This window comes from Vidua macroura, chromosome 19 (assembly GCF_024509145.1).
Source record: "Vidua macroura isolate BioBank_ID:100142 chromosome 19, ASM2450914v1, whole genome shotgun sequence".
NCBI lineage: Eukaryota > Metazoa > Chordata > Aves > Passeriformes > Viduidae > Vidua > Vidua macroura.
In genome coordinates, this window is record NC_071589.1 from 2545436 (window position 1) to 2564748 (window position 19313).

Below are 19313 nucleotides of genomic sequence, written 5' to 3' on the forward strand. Positions count from 1 at the left end.
TGCCCCCCGCCCCCGCCGCGCCATTGGCCCCGCCGCCGGCAGCGCTCCGCCCCGCGCCCGGCGATGCCTCCGCCGAAGTTTTCCGCGGCGGGCTCCGCACGTGGGAGCCCCGCGTCGAGCCCCGGTACCGCACCTGGAGCGGCAGCGGGGGCGGCTCCGCGCTCCCCCAAACCCAGCCCCCCTGTCCCCCCGCGGGGGATGCCCCCCTGAAGCGCCGCTGCGGCGTGGTCCCCGCGCCGGGGATGCGGCAGCGCGCAGCCCCCCGGCCCCGCGGAGCGCAGCGCGGAGGGGCCGCGCCGGGGGGCGGCCGCGGAGCATGGCCAGGGCGCCCGGCCGCGCTCTCGGGGTAGCATGGCCGTGAGCGCGGCGGCCGCCCCCGCCGCCGAGCCGCTGCCCCGCAGCATCTTCAAGAAGTTCCTGGTGATGCTCTGCTCCCTCCTCATGTCCCTCTACGTCTTCTACTGCCTGGCTGACCGCTGCCAGACGCTGCCCGGACCCATCATCGCCGCCGGCGCCGCATCGGAGGAGGACGAGGGCGGCGGCGGCGAGTTCCTGGGCGGCTCGGCCGAGCTGCCCCCCTGGCAGGCGGCGGCGGCGCGGCGCAAGCGGCTCCTGCAGCGGCTCAAGCAGCGGCGGCGGCGGCAGGAGGCGGCGCCGGGCGCGGAGCCGCCGGCCGGGGGCGGCGGGAGCCGGGCCGGCGGCTCGGGCGGCGGGGGCGGCGCGGCGGGCACGGCCGGCACCCTGGCTCTGCTGCTGGGCGAGGGCAGCAAGCGGCTGCCGCAGGCCATCATCATCGGCGTCAAGAAGGGGGGGACGCGGGCGCTGCTGGAGTTCCTGCGGGTGCACCCCGACGTGCGCGCCGTCGGCGCCGAGCCCCACTTCTTCGACCGCAACTACGAGCGGGGACTCGCCTGGTACAGGTACGGGACGCGGCCGGGGATGGGGATGGGGATGCAGCGGTGGCCGAGCCGCCAGTGCCCCCCGCTGGCCGCCGCTCCCGGCAGCCCCGTCCTCGCTCCCCAGACCCGCCGATCCTTTCCTCGGCCACCCCGTGTTCGTTCCTCCGCTCTTCGAGCACTCTTCCCTCCAGCCCCTCGCTCCACCCGTTCCTCCGTCCCTGCTCCCACGTCCTCCAGCCCGCCTCTCCCCGCATCCCCCTCCCGGCTCTCCCCGTTCCAGGATCTCCTGTCCCCAGCGCTCCCGGGGTCCCCCCGGCGCTGCCGCCGCAGCCCGGCTGTTGCTGCGGGGTCCGTGACACGCACAAAGGGAGAAGCGGTGGGTGCCCCGCTGCCCTGAGGACTGCGCGGGGATGCCGAGGCAGAGCTAAACCCTGTCATGAGAAGCACGGGCCCCCAGTATCTTTATAATCCGCCAGCTCTTGGCAAAACCTGTGGCTGACCGCTGAGTCTCAGCCGAGCCACCCCGCAGCCCCGGCTGCCTCCTCAGCGGATCATCGCAGCTCCCAGCCCAGCGCTGCAGCCGCTAGAAGCCACTTTTCCTGTCGTCAGCGTGGGCAAAAACCTCCTCTTTCCCACGTAAATATTTCAGCATCCCAGTAGTGACTAAAACTGTGACCAAAAATGTCACTTCCAGGAGCATGCCCCACATGCTCACCTTGCCCACGGAATACTAGCAAAAGGCTGATCGGGTGGTTCTTTCCATGAATTAGTGTTTTGTTAAACAAGCCGGTAAACGTTAAAGCCAAGAGGGTTCTCACTGAAGTTGTTCAGGTCTTTTTTTTGTTGTGTGTTTTACAGTTAGTGGAGGAGCGTCTTTCCGGCAGATTCCTATAGGAGGGCTTGCTTAGGGTGAGAGTGAAACTGCTGTCTCGAGAAGTGTGACTTGTGTTTGTGGCTTTCTTGAATGAACAAGCAAACAGGATTTTGCGTACCCCTGGGGTTTGTTTTACTTTTGCATAAAGCCCGGCTGTTAGCAGAGAGAAGAGGATTTTGGCTCAGCTTGTGGTGACAGTATCGAAATGTGGAGTAGGGTAGTACTGACAGTCCGAGTGTTGATGTAAAAGTCTTAACACGTGGAAGGGATGAGCTTCCTTGTGTATCTGCCGGTGTCAGAAACACGCTGGGTTTCTGCAGGCTGCAAAGTGTGGGCTCTCTTGAGAAGAAAGATTTCCTTTTGTGTGGGCTGAAGCTGTCTACAAAACTGTATTTTTAGTCTGTGCTTATCCAATTTCCACATGCTGACCCTGTAGCAGAAAGGAAACGTTAAAAATCAATCTGAAAAACCTCAAGAACTCTAATCAAGTCTTGACTTTGAAAAATAAACACATGGCTGTGGGGTGGCATCTACTGAAATTTATGGTGGATATGCAGAAAAGCTCATTTATCAAAGATGCTCCCGAAGCTTTGAGGAGCAGATGGCAGTGGGACAGACCTGCTTCTGGAAGCAGGAGTGCAGACCTAGACAGAGGAGGAGCCACAGGCATTTAGGGCACAGTGCAGTGTCGGGGATATAATTTTCCAGAGGTTTGGTCTTGATCTTGCAGCTCTTATTCATTGGCCATGCTGTCCCGTGTGCTGTTTGTGTGCTCATTATGTTTTAGCAGTTGGCACATGAGCTCTCCCATCAATTGCTGCAGTTTGTTTGTTCTGGTATTTGATGTGCTGAGTGGAGTTTCATCTTTTTTTTTTTTTTTTTTTTCCTTTCCTTTTTTTTTTTTTTTTTTTTTTTTTTTTATTATTAGCCCTGTGGAGGCTGAGGTACAGTGAATTCTTTGTGCGGGATTATTCCTTTGAGACCTAATCTTGCTGGCTTTGCTTGTATGAGTAATCTTTGCTAGCACACGGGGCCCCGGCGCGATGGCAGAGCTGCGGTGCCAGCACGCTGGTCACCAGTTACAAATACTCATTTAAAAACCTACCTGTCTCTCTGCACGCTTTGCTGTAATCTTTGATGAGGGTTCAGCGCTGGGGAAATGGCCAGATGTTTGCCAGAGGTCCCCAGTTCCTTATCTTTGGCATCAGAGGCTTAGGTTTCATGCGCTGCTGTTTCCCAGCAGTCAGACTAAACAGGTTTAGGGTCATTACAAGGTATAAACACTTGGGTTTGTTTTCAGCCCCTGCAGGAAGCCTGCACAGGCAGCCAGTGCCCAGGGAACAAAAAGCTGGTGGCTGTTGCAGAGATTGAAGGGGCAGCCAGCCTGTGTAGCTGGTGCTGCTGTCACTGGAGCACGGAGGTGGGCTGCCACAGGGACAGGGTGGCTGTGGGGTTTCGGGCATGAGGAGAGCCCTGATTTTCCCTGGAAATAAAAGAGCTGCTCCCCTAGCAGCTGCTGTGAGCAGGGGGAACGGCTGGGCGGTGCCTGCAGCAGTGGGGTGATGCTCCTGGAGCAGCCAGCCTGGTGTACCTGTGGGGCACGGGCTTGGTGACATGCAGGTCACCTGCTGGGGTGCATGGAAACATCATCCAGGAAATAAACAGAGTAATGGTGCAGCCCCTGGTCCCCTGGAGAAGCTGACTTTGTCAAAACCGTCTGTGGGATTGAATTTGGTGAGTGTGACACCTCCGTGTGGGCCCGTGTGTGGGTTGAATATCAAGAGCAGCTGTGTGCCCAAAGGAGCTTTTTCTGTTTTGGGTTTGAGTCCCCTCATCCAGTGGGGACAAAAGGAGGGAGGGGGCAGCCCACAATGCTCGCATTGACTTCAGTGCTGAGATTGCTGCTCCAGCACTGAACAAGGCTATTGAGCTAACAGAGTTCAATAGCAGGTGAGCATGGGCTTTAATAGAGTTCAACTGCCAACCCCCACCCGAAAACGGCTGTACAGCCTGGGGAAAACTCCCAAGAACAGGGGCTGAGCCAGTCATGTAAAAAAAAAAAAAAGCCTGGATTAAAAGAAAATATCTGTGTTTGCGGGTGATACGGCGAATGTGGCTCTTTCCCTCTGATCTTTTGTTAGTCTCGCACTGATTGAGCTGCCTGTTGGAATGCCATTATACTGTCAGTCACCCCAGGAACATTTATTTCATATGTTTTAATCTCCCTGCCTCTGTAGCACCAATGCCACTTTCACAAGTTAATGTCATTAGATTACATCTGATGCAGGGGAAGATGAAAGATAATTCAAAGTTACTCCGTCAGGTTGGGAGTTTAAATATCGCTCCTCCTCGATGCTTCCAGAGCTGGGGAGTTCTGACTCCTAATTAATGTCCTCTTGGGATTTTTTTCCTTTTTTTTTTTTTCTTTGTAATCTAGGCAACCACTGATATTTCTGAGTCAAAGGGAACAGAGAACATCTCAGATGCTGACGAGGTCTGAGATGGAGGAAGAGGAGGATTGTTGGAAGGGGAGATGCTCACAGCAGCTGTGAGCAGCTGCATCCCACCTCGAGCTGTGTCCCATCCTCTGTGCCTCAAACCAGGGTGAAATCAGAGCCCTGGGGATGGAGGAGTCAGGCTGCTCCTCTGGCAGGGGTTTTCAGGTCTCTGTAATCCAGCAGAGCATTCTGTGAGTGAGTAAGTGTGGGAGGGAGGGGGGGAGTATTGGTGTGGGGGGCAAGAGTGTGTGGCTGTTGTCAGGGGGACATCAGGGCAGTAAATACAATTTATAGAAGGTGGAGGAGGAGCGGGTGGCCTTCAGGAGGAAAGACCTTGTTGCAAACCTCCCCATGTGAGGGAGATGCTGTAACAGGAGTTGCCTTGAAGTGATCATCTCCCCACCCTCCTTCAGCCATCCCTGCTGCTTCTGCAAGAAACACCAGCTCTTTGGCTGTGTTCAGGGTGTGCCCAGCACAGAGCACGGCTTGTGTTATTGGACATTGAGCTTAAACCAGTTTGGGTTTTCCACTCCCAGCTGCACGTAGGAAGGGCTGGTTTAGCAGTGCCTTCTCCTTGTCCCGGGAACATCTCATCTCCCAAGCACATTTGACTCACTAATAGCATCAAGCACAGCCTGAAGCAGTTTCCCTGGAAATTGCAGCCTTGGACAGCCACATGCTGAAGAGGATCAAGGTCCTTGTTTATTTATTAGCTGTGTAATCAAACACCTCCTGTACCGAGCTCGCAGGGCCAGGTACTGTATAAAAAGGAAACAAAAGGTGGTCATGGCCCCAAAGTGCAGCTAATTCACTGTAAACAACAGATGGAGATGGGCTGAGCCTGGCACAGCAGTTCCTCTGCTGGTTGGGCAGCCTGGGTCTCCTGGGCAAGGAGTCCCTGCAGAGGGAGGATGAGGTGGGTCTGTGGGTGGCTGAAGGGACATTTCTTTGCTGGGGAAGGGAGCTGGAAATGCTGGGGAAATCATGGCTGGAGTTGTTGAGTCTGTGTAAGACAGTAACTGGTTCTGGTGCTCATGTGTTTCGTCGCTGCCTGGACTTGGATACCCCAAGGATTTTCAGTAGAGATCTGAAGCAGTTTGGAAGTTGGCGCCTGGCTGCGGGGGAGATGTGGTGGTGTGCCTCAGTTTGCCCATGGATAAAGGGGAAGTCACTGCCCTGTGCTGCAGGGATGGAACCAGCAGGGCTGTGGCGTGACACCTCTCTCCAGCACAGACACGAGGAGTTACATGGATTCTGATGGGTTAAATACCACCCAAAGCAGGTGAACCCCACCAGAGCTGCTGGCAGAGCAGCTGTAGCCTTGACCCAGCTTTGAGTGGCTGTGTTCTTGCAGCTGGATGGACTCTCCAGGGATGGCACTGTACAGACACTCCTCACGAGATCTCCCTGTAGAGAACAGGGCTGGGCTCTTCCCCCTCTTACTCCTTAAAGAGACCCCAAAGGGTTATTGATTTTGGTGTTTTTTTCCAAGCATTTTGTGTCTCTACATACCCCTTCTGTTTTCTGTTAATGGAGAAGTTCATATCTGGGGTTTGTGTCTGTTCCTGATGATGGAGTGAGCTCTTGAGTTGGCATATTAGGAGAAGTCAACCACATTCCTATCAGAAAGCATCAAAATAAATTCTTCAGATTTTACTGGACTCTTTTTTTCCAGATGCTGTGGTCTGCACTGGGGAGGTTCAGAAGTCTGTAGCCCATCCTTCTCTTCTCTATTGCTTCACACCCCAATCCTTGAGGGAACAGCACCTTCCTCACCCACCTTGTGGCTCTGCCTCTACCTGAGATGTTTGCAAATAGAGCTCCCCTGGCCCTGTCTGCTGGTGCTGAGCAATTGGGAAAACATGGCCTTGGCTGTCCAAGAAGTTGTCAGTAAAATTCTCAGAGCCAGCTCTCATGCAGAGCAGCACAAAGCTGCAGCTGGCTGGGGTGAGAGCTCATTTATGGCAAAAATTGGTATAAACTTTAGAGAAGCAGCAGATTCACCTGCTTTAGCCACTCTGGTTGGATTTTGTGAGTCTCCAGCTATGCTCGTTGCCTGTCCTGCTGCCTTTGGGGGGGCTCCTGGGAGTCACTCCATGGAGTCTGGGATCCAGGGCCATGCCCTGGCCACACCGTCACCACCAGGATGTCTTTACCACAGCCCAGCTTGGATTTCACCTTTTGAAGTTTATAATAGGAGCAGTGAGGTCTGGGGAGGGGGAAGGGAGCTGCTGCACTTCCAAAGAGTTCAGGGCAAACAACCGGTGATCAGAAAACCTGAGAACAGCCCCCCATGAGCCCCCTGTGCGAGGCAGGCATTGAAACTCCTGAGCTGCTAATGATGCTTTTTCCCTGGGGAATTCTGAGGTAACCCAAACTGCTTTCACAGGGAAACAGCAGATGCTGGCGAGGGGCAGCAGGGGCGGGTGTTGTGGCCATAAATCTTTGCAAATTCTTATTACATGCAGGTATTATGGGAGGGAAGTGAATTGGGTCAGTTAAATTTGTGTTGCTGGGGTTGGATACTGCCCAAGTGGGGCAGTGGGGGTGTTCATGCAAGGTCTGGGGTCACCCCAGGGATTGTGACAGTGGCTGGTGTTCCTGCCTTTCTCCTGCACAACCCACCTCCCGGGAAATTCACTTTTTCATGGTTTGGGGTTAAACACGTTCAGCTCCAGACCGCGCCCGCCGGAGCCCCGTGCCAGGAGCGACGCGAGCAGGACGGTGCCCGCAGTGAGAGTATAAATAGAGTTGCTCGAGGAAGTGAATTATTCCTGGCGTTTCTTCCATTGAATAATGTGATTCTGCAGGAGGAAATCTTTCAGCAGAAGAAATTGCCGGTTCCCTTCGTGCGTGGCAAGGCCATCCTTCTTGCTTCCTGGAAGTGAGGAGACTCGTTATGTGCTCTTTCTCTTGCAACACCATCTGTTGCATGATATGAAGATCCCTGCTCAGACTCCCCCAGGCTGCTGGGTATGTCTCTGGTGGGAGGTAGAGGAGAAACTTCTCCTTGCTGCCCCAGGGGAGCTTTGGAAGCCTCGTGGGGCTGTTTTCCCCATGGCCGAGCAGCTGTGCCCAAGTGTCACGTTAGAAAATCCCACTGGGCTGATTCCAGGCATCTGAGGGCCTTTCTTGCACCAAACTCCTGCAGCTTCAGTGGGATCCTGCCTGGCTCCCAGCTCTACCCCTTGACTCCAGATCCTGAGCACAGCTGGTGGCTGCAAGCTGGGATATTAACAGCTGGATCATTTCTTTCCACAACCACCCTTCTCATATCATCCCCTGGGGAGAGATGTTCAGGTTCAAGTGCAACATCACGATGGGAAGCTGGCTATTTATCGATTTAATTATTTATTTCTCTCTCCAGTGGGATCTTTTTTTTTGTTAAAAATGCAAAAAGCCAGGCTGATTTGTTCTGCCATTGCCCGTTGGAAGAGGGCTCCCTCCCATAAACCAAGCTGTCTGGGGAAGCCTTTTATGGAAAATCACCAGATCAATAATTTTTCCTTCTGTGTTTTTCCATGTGTGGCTCTGTGTGTTTATATCCACAGCTTTCAACCCTCAGTGTTACATTTTGTCATTACCATTTCACTTCTGCCTTCATGGTCTTGTGTTGTAACACAGAGCATCTTTTGACATGATTTAAACACTTTTGCACAGTCTGAACTGGACTGTTTGGGAAGCCTAATTACAGAGAGAAATCCCAAGCACTGGCTCTGTAGAACAGGTGAGGAAACATCTGGATTTCCCACCTTCTCGGGGTCTGCAGATCAAGGTGACTCCGAGAATGTGAAATTCTTTGTTTCTCAGTCCGTGCAGCCAAAGAAGAACTCAGAATGCGCAGGGTCGGCTTCTCAAGGTTGTTTATTTTCTCTTATCTAGAACATGCTTTCTCAAGGAGCTGCAGTCTGTCTAGCAGGTCAGTCTGTGACAGACTCCCACCCCTTGGGGTGGTGTTACCATTTTATACCAAAAACTCCGTGTGCTGTGTTTACAATAACGTGCCAATGTCTGTCATTGATATTGGACAGTGTGTCTGTGCCTTAAACCAACAGAAAAGTGTCGCCAGCACAGTGAGACATGGAGGGCAAGGAGAAGGAGAAGGAGGTCAGGACACGCCCAAATCCCTCCATCTTGTCCCCTTGAACCCCATTCTAAAAAGCCCCAAAATTCTACTTTTTCACCCTGTGTTAATTCAACTACCACACTGCTCAAACCCTTGTGGCTTGTAATTCCTCACACAGAGTTGGCAGCTTTTTCCACGGGCTAAAATGGAAGCCACAGGTGTTTTTGACTTCGTGCCAAGGTCTCTGAGCCCCCTGCCAGGGTCTGGAGCCAGCCAGGGCAGCCAGAGGGATGTGCTGGGTTCCCACACCACCTGGGTGATGCTCTGTGTCCTGACTCTTCCAGCACAGAGCTAGTGAGAGAAAGGCTGGAGATGTGATGCCCAGGAGAGATGCTGTGCCAAGGAGCTGCCTGGCTCAGCTGAGCCACCCCAAACCCCCTGCAGATCAGTGACCCCACGGTGCTGATGTGCTTCAAGCCCCTGCAGCCAGCAGGGCATGTTGCTTTTCCCATTTTGCAGCTGCACTTTGGCTCCAGAGTTGTTACCTCAGTTGGAAACTTGCTCCTTAAATCATTTTTGTTTCCGGCATTGCTGGACTCCTGGTTGTACCTTGCCAGGTTTTGTTTTAGCCCTCAGTAAGAAGCTATTGGGAGGTCCCTGGGTCTCCAGGTGCAGCAAGGCACAGCTTTCCCCTGCTCCTGGGGGTCCTGCACCCACGGCAGGGTCCCCAGGCCTGGCTGGGGGAAGCAATTAGTGGGTGCAATTAGTACAGAGCCATTAACATGCTGTGATTTGCATAGGTAAAACTGGTGACGGCAGGAGGAGCCTGTGCCAGAGCCACAAGTGAGACACAGGCATCGGGTCAGTGGCCTCATCCGGGGTGTTTCTCACTTCCCCAGACCTTGCTGGTAGGAAATGTTGGCAAAGCCACGGCACAGCTCACCCCAGCCCCTGTGTTTGGCAGGCTGGTGCTGTGCCATGGCCATCAGCAGCGCTGGTGGAGTGAATGCTCCACTCTGCCCACGGGGAAAGAGGCAGAAAAGCACCCAGAGCCTCTGGCAGAGTTATGTGGGACCTCTTGGCACGTGTTCAGGCAGTGCTGATCTCCCCTGGCTGTGGTGAGAGGGGAGGCTGGCTGGTAGCAGCATCAGCCATGGGTGTTCAACGTGTGCTGAGCTTCCCTTGGCATCAGCCACATCCTCCAGGCTGCTCCTCAACCTGCTGCTCGTGCTGAAGGTCAGGAAAAGTTCCCCTGACGCCTCTCACAAGGGTTGAGGGTGCTAATCCCCACGTCTGGGCGAACTTCCATCTCGGGTAATTCTGGTCTGTGTCCCTAAAAGTGAACCCTGCTGTTTCAGCTGGTTCCAGTTGCCTTTGTTCCCTGTCCATGGACCTGCTGGCAGAGCCCCACCACAGGGCTTGGGGTGCTCTGCTTTTGATTGCTGTGAGATTGTCAGGTTGTTCTGAAAGACAGTTTGGGGTTTTCTGCATGCAAACGCTGCGTGTCACAGCAAAGCATAAAGTGAATATTGTGCAATAATCCCGTCCTGTTGCACTGCTGAACTCTGCTGTGTGCATATGAATATTTGCCTGGTATTCAGCATTCTTGTGCGTGTGTGGCAAAGGTTGTTGTAGCCTTCATCACCTCTAAAGGAGGATAAAAACACAAAAGGAAAATCTCGTTGCCTGCAGCAAGCAGAGCACAGGCAGTGACATGCAGAGCTGTGGTTTGGGGTTGACAGCTGGCACAGCCACCTCCTGTGCAGGGCTTGGGGAGCCCTGGCTTGTCCTTGCTCATTCCACGGGTCCAGAAGCCTCTGGGAGGAGGTTTCATGGGGTGCTTACTGAGGCAGTGGCTGTCCCTCCTCCCCCTCTCATGTCTCCATCTGTACTATCAGCAACAGGTTGGAAAGAAGCAGAATTAGAGACTTCCTCAAACAGTGTGAGATTAAGCTGTGAAATTGGCTGCCACGGGAGGTTTTTAGCTAAAAGAGTCTAAAAAACACCCTGGAAGTGCTTGGGAAAGAACAGTGCATCAGGAGCTGCTAAGTGTGATGGACAAGAAACAAAGTCCAGCTTTGTTTCCAGTCCAAGTCTCATCTGGGAGGGACCCAGGGGTCTGCTCCTGCTGCTGGCACAGGAATTATCTTGTGGATCTCAGGGTGACCCAGGGAGGCTCATCCTCCCATAACTGCTACTGGAGGGGAATTATGGTTGGTGTTGTTTGGTTAAAAATCCAGCTGCTGTGCAGGGAGGAGTTTTCCAGTTGGCATCACGTGGTTGGTAGCAAAGAAGGGAGCATTTCCAGCACTTTGCACCGTGGCCTGGGTAATTTGGGTGGAAATGACCATCAAACCCCTGCTCCCTGTCAGCTCTTGTGCTGCCTGGAGGTCATTAGCCCAACTCCTCTGCCCCGTGCAAGCCTGCCAGGGTTTAAGGGCTGCCAGAGGTTTCTGAGCAAGCACAAAAAAACCCAGAACAGTCTGTGAGTGAGTGTGAATGGCCGAGAGTCACCGTGTGTCCCACAGAACACCAAATTTTCTTGTCCAGCTGCTCAGCTGGACCCTCCTTAGGACCAGGGATGGGATTTTGTTGGGCACCTGTGGAGAGAGAGGTCCAGGGGCCAGCATGGGCATTTCTGTGGCCAGGACAGCATCTTCTGTGTCATGTCCAGAGCAGCTGAAGAGATTTTGGGACACACTCATCTGGCTGGTGGTGAGCAAGGGCCTGATGAACTCACAAAGCTGAGCTCATTGCTGAAGGTGCAGCTGGGAGGGCTGGGACTGGGTTTCCTGAAGCCAGTGAATGCCACGATCTGTGCCTCCAGCACTGCCCTCCTTGGGCTGTGTTTGCTCTGACCACAGGCAGACACAGAAGGTGCTCAGAGGCTTGGACAAGGGAGTCACACTGAGCTGAAATCTTGTTTTTACATGCCCAGGGCGTGACCCCAAAGGCACCCAGAGCTGCCTTTGTCACAAGTCGTGATGCTGCTCTGCCTGCTCCTGGCCCTGCCACCCTTCCCTCCACAGCGGGATCTCCTCTGGAACAGCCTCCTGAAGAATTTAGCAGGCAAGATAGAGAGGCTGGGCCAGGGGAGGGGCTCCCAGGCTGACCCAGATGCACACACAGCAGTTAATTGAGTTTGACCATCCCCAGAGCCCCCGGCCGGGGTCAGCCCTGGGCAGCACAGCCTGCCCCGCCGCCGGAGCTGCTTTGTTTGGTGTTGGACAGGTTGAGCTCTGCCCTGCCTGTGCGGGGGGTCGTGGCCCCCTGTCACATCCTGGAGACCCGCTGTCCCCACGGTGTGATGTGACAGGGTCAGCGAGCTGTGAGCTGTGCCTTTGGAGGGGGCTGCACCGTGGAGTTTCCAGCTTCATCTGCTCCCAGCTCCCTGATTGCACTGGGGTTGTTTGGCAGTGACAGCAAACCCCTGGGTCGCAGCTGATGCCTGGGTGTGTCCCCGTTCTTGGTGCTGCCATCCCTGCAGCCAGGCTGTGGGGGATGCATTTAGGAGTTGTTTGACCCCTCAGCTTCCCCAGATGCATCAGCCAAGGTGTCCAGAGGAAGCTCTGTCCTGGCTGATCTCCCAAGCCGGGCATTAAGCACATGGCACACACTGGGAGGAAAAGTGCTCTGTGCACTGAAACCATCCCATCCCCGTGCTGTCCTCGGGGAGAGGACACTTGCCACACCTCCAGAAGTAGGAGTGGAACCCTGAGATGATCTCACTCCTGCCCTGACCAATCTTTTCCAGCCCACTCCCAGCCCAGAGCTGTAAAACAGATTCCAGCAGCATCCTGGAGATGAGGAGCAGGGAGGGACCTGGGCACTGTCCTGCTCTCCTCCCCCTGCAGTGCCAGAGGCTCCAGGCACATCCCTTGCTGGGAGCCACAAGCCTTGGTGTTCTGGGGGGAAAAGAGCCAGGAGGGAGCTTTGGGGAGTGATTAACAGCCTCAGCTGAGGCAGGGCTGTGGGTCAGAGATTTCCTGGTGATGTTCCTGCTGGAGGGGGTGATAAACCAACGTGGCAGATACAGATCTACCTGCACCCTGAGCTTTGGAGCAAAGTAAGGACAGGGACAAAGGGGACATCCCCTGAGCCCTGCTCTGCAGGACTTTCAGGCACAAGCCTTGGGTCACCCTGACATTGCTGACTCAGCCACGGGCCCTTCCCTCTGCAGAGATTTCCAGGAATGCCATCCTTAACATCTCCCACTAGGCAAATCATAGCCAGCATATGGTTAGGGAGAAATTGGATTTCCCCTGTAATCTAATCAATGTTAAATAACAGTAATTCTAACTCCGAGCTCCGTGTTTAAAGTGCTGTTGGTCTCTGGGGTTCACTGGAGTTATTTAATCTAATGAAATCCCATTACTGTCTCATGAGGGTGCACCATGGGGATGTCTTTCCTAGCAAAGAAGGCAATGGTTAAAAATTGGGACAAATATCCAGGGACAAATATCCAGTGGGGGAAAGGGGCTGAGTGCAGTAAGTTGAGGGTTTCACCTGTCAGGAGCTCAGAGCACTTTGGCTGCATCATTGCAGTGGTGGCTGCCATTGCTCAGGACGTGAGGTGGGGAGCAGGACAGGGTCCTCCTGTCACCTCCCTTGGCAGGCTGTACCACCTGGTGCCACTTTTTCCTGGCCCTAACAGGAGCTGTGTTTCTTAACCCATCTCAATACTCCACCCAGCATCACACCTGCTGTGCTTCCTGCACTGGGGGGTTCCCAGCGCTGGTGCTGGTCCTGGCTACTGGACTGTGATAGAATCAGAGAATCACCAATGATTTGGCTTGGAGTGGGCCCTACAGACCAGCTCATTCCAAGCCCCGTGCTGTAGGCAGGCCTCGGGGTCTGGGTGTTGGGATGACCCCGAGAGTGTGAAAGTCCTTGTTCTCCCAGCCCGTGCAGCCAAAGGAGTCTGAATGTGCAGGATCAGCTTCTCAAGGGTGTTTATTTTCCCTTCTCTAGAACATTCTCTCTCTGCCCTGCTGAGCTCTGTCCAGCAGCTCGGCCATGGCATTCTGTCTGCCCTCAGGGCAGTGTTCACATTTTATACCAAAAACTCCATGTGCTGTGTTTACAATAACGTGCCAATATCTGCCATTGATGTTGGACAGTGTGTCTGTGCCTTAAACCAACAGAAAAGTGTCACCAGCACAGCGAGACATGGAGGGCAAGGAGAAGGAGAAGAAGGTCAGGACACGCCCAAATCCCTCCATCTTGTCCCCTTGAACCCCATTCTAAAAAACCCCAAAATTCTACTTTTTCACCCTGTGTTAATTCAACTACCACACTACTCAAACCCTTGTGGTTTGTAATTCCTCACACAGAGTTGGCAGCTTTTCCCACGGGCTAAAATGGAAGCCACAGGTGTTTTTGACTTCGTGCCAAGGTCTCTGAGCCCCCTGCCAGGGTCTGGAGCCAGCCAGGGCAGCCAGAGGGGTGTGCTGGGTTCCCACAGGCAGGGACACCTCCCACTAGCCCAGGTTGCTGCAAGCCCCATCCAGCCTAACCTTGAACACTTCCAGGGATTTAAGTTGGTTTCCCCCCAAACCTGCTGTACTTTTCCCATTTGCACCAAGCAATTTTTCCTAATCTGCTTTACAGAGGGAGATAGGAGCTCTTCCAGGTCACATTTCCCATGCTGGCTGTGTGACAATTTCGAAGCCTTCAATCAATTACATGACAACAGAGTCAAGCCGAGCCTATTGCACCAGTTGCTTTCCTACATGCTGAGCTTATTGTATTCAAATATCTTGGAATTCTCTCAGCAGAAGGCAGGGACTCTGCTGCTGTCAAATACCAGCCGGGCTGCATCCTGTGTACTGGGAGAGTGTTCCTTCCCCTGTAGCACGTGCTCCAGTTTCCCATTTTTACTTCTTTAATAACACTGATACTTAACTCTGCATCGCTCATTTGCTGCCAAAATTGGAACCATTAGAGCAATAAGTGACAATTACCTTGTGAGCAGTGTGGGGTAGGAGCCCAGTGGGGTGCTGCCCCAAAGGAGAGGGATCAAACCTGCCTTTGGGGTGTGAATTCCTGTCTCACACTGGACCAGCTTCCTAGGGAGAGTTGGGATGACTGTCAGGGGTGTCCAGCATCCTATAGAGGAAGGATTGCACCCATAGGTGCTGGGAGAGGACACATCTGGCTCAGTGTCAGTGCATGGGATAGGAATGAGGGGTTGTGGCTCTGTGCTGCTGAGTTACCTTGGGACATCCTTGGAGCTGCCCATCCCTGAGGAACAGCTTGTTTCCTTGAAAACCATCTTCGTTATAAAAAAAAAAAAAAAATCCCAAAACATTAAAAAGGAGCATGTCTGGTAATTTAATCACGTTAAGTGCTCCTAAAATCACGTCTGCACTGCACAGCAGCATGCCAGAGCTCTCCAGAGGAGCAGATGTGGCAGGGTTGGGTGCAGAGAGATGAGGCAGATGCCTCAGGTTTTAGCTTTTATATTTTTCACATTCTGTGCTGCTTTAGTGTGTGGGCTTCATATGAGGGGATGCTGAGCTCTCTTCACAGAGTAGGGAGACAAAACAATTCCTGCTCCAGCTGGGCACCAAGGACAAATGATCCAAATCGCAGGCCCAAGAGCACAAACAACGTGGGCTGGAAAGAGAAAAACAAGCAGGATGGGACTGCATGGGCTGGAGCTGGAATGGGACAATGAACTGCAAGGTGCAAATGGAGCAAAGCTGATCCCAGTGAGAGCCCCCGGGAGCGCTCGTGCATTTTGGGACCATTTTGGTTCATCTTGGGTGCAGCCCTGGCTGGGCTCTGGTGCTGCCCAAGGTGGATCCATGGAGGAGATGCTTTTAATGAATCCCTGCTTTATTCTGTAGCTCTGCCCAGCCTCTGCTCTAGCTCAGCCTGCACGAGGCATCAGGGCAAAGGACGGATTTCTGGAGGAGGGAGGGCGCGACGTGCCCCGTGCTTTGGCAAGCACTGCAGGACCAGCCCTTGCCCGCTGAGGGGTGGCACTCTGTCCTCAGCACTGGCCTGGCTGAGGCTGGCGGGGTCCCTGGGGTGGCGTGGGAGCAGTGGCAGGGCTGGGTGTGCTAACGAGGAGCGCCGGTCCCCGCGGGCAGCGCCGGCCGCGATGTCTGTGCTCATTATGCACGTCCCTTTCACACCGCCTTCATTATTCCCCTGCTATCTAGTGTCATTAAGATATCAAGTTCATTTAGGTACATCCACATTGGCAGTTTAATTATGTCTGGGTACTACTCTGTATTTTATTCATGGACTATCTGGGGGCGGTTGTCAAACACAAGACCAGGAGATAAAGGTTTGGTGGCTGCAGAATGCTAATGTCCTGCTGGTTCCCTTTTGACAAATACACATGCCAGTTATTGCCAAACTGATTATTTCATTCATTAACACCACATACATCAGCTCCCTTCACCCGCTATTATTGTGTACATTCATCTTTTCATAAACAATTACCTGACAAAGTTGAGAAAGGCAAGAATTGGGGAATGAATGCTGTGCTGGGAAGTTCCTGGTGTGGGTTAGTAACAAGGTGCTGGGGGTGTGTAGAACGCTCCGTTAGCGTGATGGCTTCATTAATCAAATTAGGGACAATAGCATGTCACATGTGTGCCATGCTTCCCAACAGCCCGTTGTGTTGTGCTCCCTCTTTGCCTCCCTGACCAGTTTGTGGTGATGAGGTGGGTGAAGTGAAACCCAGGGGACCCTGTGGGAAGGCTTGGAAAGCAGCCAGAACGTGATCTGCATTTCCCATTATTATTATTTTCAGTATTATTATTATTATTATTATTATTATTATTATTATTATTATTATTATGAGGAATATTTGCTTGAAAACGGGTTCTTTGTTTATTGTTTCTGTCTTTTTCCCAGCTTCCTCATACTGCTTTTTCCCAAGTTGGAGCCCTGTGCAATAGGATTAGAAGTGGTAGTAGAAATTATTAGGACATCATAAGTATGTAACCAGCTGGGGAGCAAAGCCCCCACTGTGGCTTCTTTCTACAGATTTTGACCGTAAAAACTGGAGATGGAGGAAAAAACCAGCAGGTTGCTCTTCACTGTGAGCAGTGAAGAGCAACCAAAGTCATGAAATAAGTGATTCCTGCAGCTTTCCTAGAGATGATGGTGAGACCCACCAGGAAGGACTTGCCCAGAAGGAGATCATTCACATCTCCAGCTCCCTATGGAAACCCCTGTGGAAGGGATCAGACCTGGAGCTGCTCCCAGCCCTCCCCTTGAACACAGTCCCCATGGTTTCAGTGTGGTGTCTTGTTCTATTTCTTCAGATGCTTTGTACCCTCAGCTGTTTCTGCAGGCAGACTCGCTCCCTCGATGTGGAGAAGGAGCAGCTGCAGGAGGCCACCAATACAGCCAGGATCAATTCAGCTTTTCACTCAAGCAGACACGCTCGAAAAGTAATGCTTCAGGGGTCACACTGCTGCACTGCTCCGGTGCACGATTTGCAAACTAAATAAAGGATCTGAGTGAGTTTTAAGTGCCTAACTCCCTTAGGCCCCTTTGGAAAAAACCCCACTGGAGTAACTAAGAAGCTTTCACTGTGCGTTTGCAGAACCATTAATCCTCCCCGCTATGTCACGTCTCTTTGATCACAATTCAAAATCTTCATCTCCAGGGGTCCTGTCTGGGCTTTCCAAAGTGGCTTAAGAGCAGAAGAGCTGAGCTCCCAAGGCTCAGAATCCTCTCCCAAATCCCTCCGTGGCTCTCTGTGTTGGAATGGAGAGATCCCACCGTGTCAGGGGTCCCTGTGGTCCCACTTCCCTGCAAGGTGGGACCCACCACGGGGTGATGGGTGACTCTTGTGGTGGGCTGTGGGGTTTAAAATCCCTGCTGCTCTCCAGTGTCAGCGTGGGCTTAGTCAGTTCTTCCAGTGTTTCCTTACGTATTCCCAGGAAGCAATGATGGAAGAGGAAGAGGGTTTTTTCTTTGGATGCTGAGAAATTAATGGTGAAGGAGGGTTGGTGTTGCTAAGCAGGGCAGCCCTGGAAAAGGAGAGGCTGGATTCATCTTCAGGAGCTGATCTGAAGCCTCCAGCCCACGTTCAGAGCTGGGTGAGGAAGAGCAGTGACCTGGATCCAAATGACTCAAGTTGACTTTTGAACTTGAGGTCAATAATTGGGTTTGTTTTTTTCATTCATCTGTATTCTGGAGAACACTTCATCTTTCTTTCTTTTTAGTTGTTTTCTTCTTTTCACATTATTGAGCTGTATTCACTCTGAACAACCTCGGTGTCACAGTACTGCCCAAGCCTGAGCCTCCACATCCCTTCCCTGTGACACGAGGGTGGCACAAACCTACAGAGCAGCCAGAGCTGAGCTGGCTGCTGTGCCCTTTACTCATGAAATTCAGATCTGCTGCAAACTAAAACTTCCTGAAACATGTCAGGTGACTCCGATGCTGGATCAGACAGTGATGCAATCCCTGGGAGAAGGTGGAATTGCTGAGCTCAGGGAAGAGCTCTTGCTGCATGATCTTGTGAGTAGTGGCTAAACTCCTTGCCTTGACTGTGGGGCTGGAGACACCAGTGTCCATCTCTGTGCAGCTTCCTCAGAAGCCAGAGCTTGCAAATTAGGCCAGGAAGAATATTTTTCAGCTTTTTGGAGACTTTTGTCCCCTTTGCACTTGACTGCTTTGCTCTGGGAATGAAAGTACAGAGCCCTTTCCCAGCCATTAAAGTTTCATTTAGCAAAAGGACAAAGAATTGGCACAGGAAGGATGAAGAACTGCAAGAGTAAACTTGTGTGACTCTATGTATTTTAGATCATAGCCTGAGGTCAGGCTCCCTTTTTTGTAATACAAATAAAGGGTTTTTTTGGCCATGCAGCAGCAGGAGATGTGTAGTGATACATAAAAATGTCACTTTTCAGCATAATTTAAGGAACAACCTCTGTTCTGCACAGTGAGGTCCTTTGAGGTGTCTGGGTGTTCCCTAAAACCCTCTGCAGGCACAGATGCACACACAGATGTACACACACCATCTCCAGCAGTCCAGGCCATGCCACAGGAATTTCCAAAACTTTATCATAATCTCTGCTGAACTGTTTAGGACTCCACAACAATATCCTGGCTGACAGATCCTTTTACCTCTGCAGATAAGGGAGAAAATGCATCTCCTTGCTCCCAGAGCCCCAGCAGCCAGTTCATAATCTCCAGAGACACAAGTGTGTCCAGAACTCCCCAGGTGTGGCTGGAGAAGTCCCCAGTGGGTCCCAGCCTGCTGCATCCCCTGCCTATTTCCAGTATTATTTCTCTAACTCCAGCTTCAGCTGCCTTAATTTATCTAGTTTAGTCCCTGCACTCTCTAGATTCTGATTTTCAGTCTCTGAGATTTGGTGGCATTTCTTCAGAGGGAAGGAGAATGGAGGAACACTGTGGGGTTTTTTTTGTTTGTTTGTTTGTTTGTTTGTTTTTTCACAAATCACCTCCATTTAGTGGTTTTTCTGTGTCCTTCCAATATTCAGTCAACATTTTATTCCCCTCTACGTTGCCTGCAGCTTCTCAACCACCACCCCTCTCTCCAGCTCCAGTTCCCACCCTGCCTCCTCTCCCATCCTTCTCCTTTTCCTCGGGAGGAGCACGTGCACTGCAGTGAGTGTGCATGGCCTGCACTTGCACCGAGGAAGAATGAGGCAGACATGGAGAAGAGCAAATTGCATTGTGTATTGCAGGCAATAATGCAGCTCCCAGGGGACAGAGATAATGTAGTGAGAGACAAAGGAACAACAGTTTTTGCTGGCCTGAGCACTCACTTGATTGTGGCCTTTCTGGAATTATTCCTGACTTCTCCTGGGTGATTGTTTGACTTTTTGGCTTTTCACTTTTGTCTGGCTTCCTCTGAATCAAGCCCCAGAGCTGATAAGGGATCAGGACGTGGGCAGAGGCATCCCCCAGCACCAGGGATGGGGTTATTTTCAAGCTGGCTGTGATTTTTGGGGTTTGTCTGTCTGGGGGACTTTTTC

At 52.6% G+C, this 19313-nt stretch overlaps 1 protein-coding gene across 1 annotated transcript in view; it reads left to right on the top strand.

Annotated features, from left to right (window-relative positions):
• Positions 1–351: 351 nt before the first annotated feature.
• LOC128816904 (heparan sulfate glucosamine 3-O-sulfotransferase 3A1-like) overlaps positions 352–19313 on the top strand; it is a 32635-nt gene continuing 13673 nt past the window's right edge. The window contains exon 1 of the mRNA XM_053994883.1: positions 352–920. Within this exon, the coding sequence (XP_053850858.1) occupies positions 352–920 (569 nt within the window). The remainder of the gene's footprint in view (positions 921–19313) is intronic.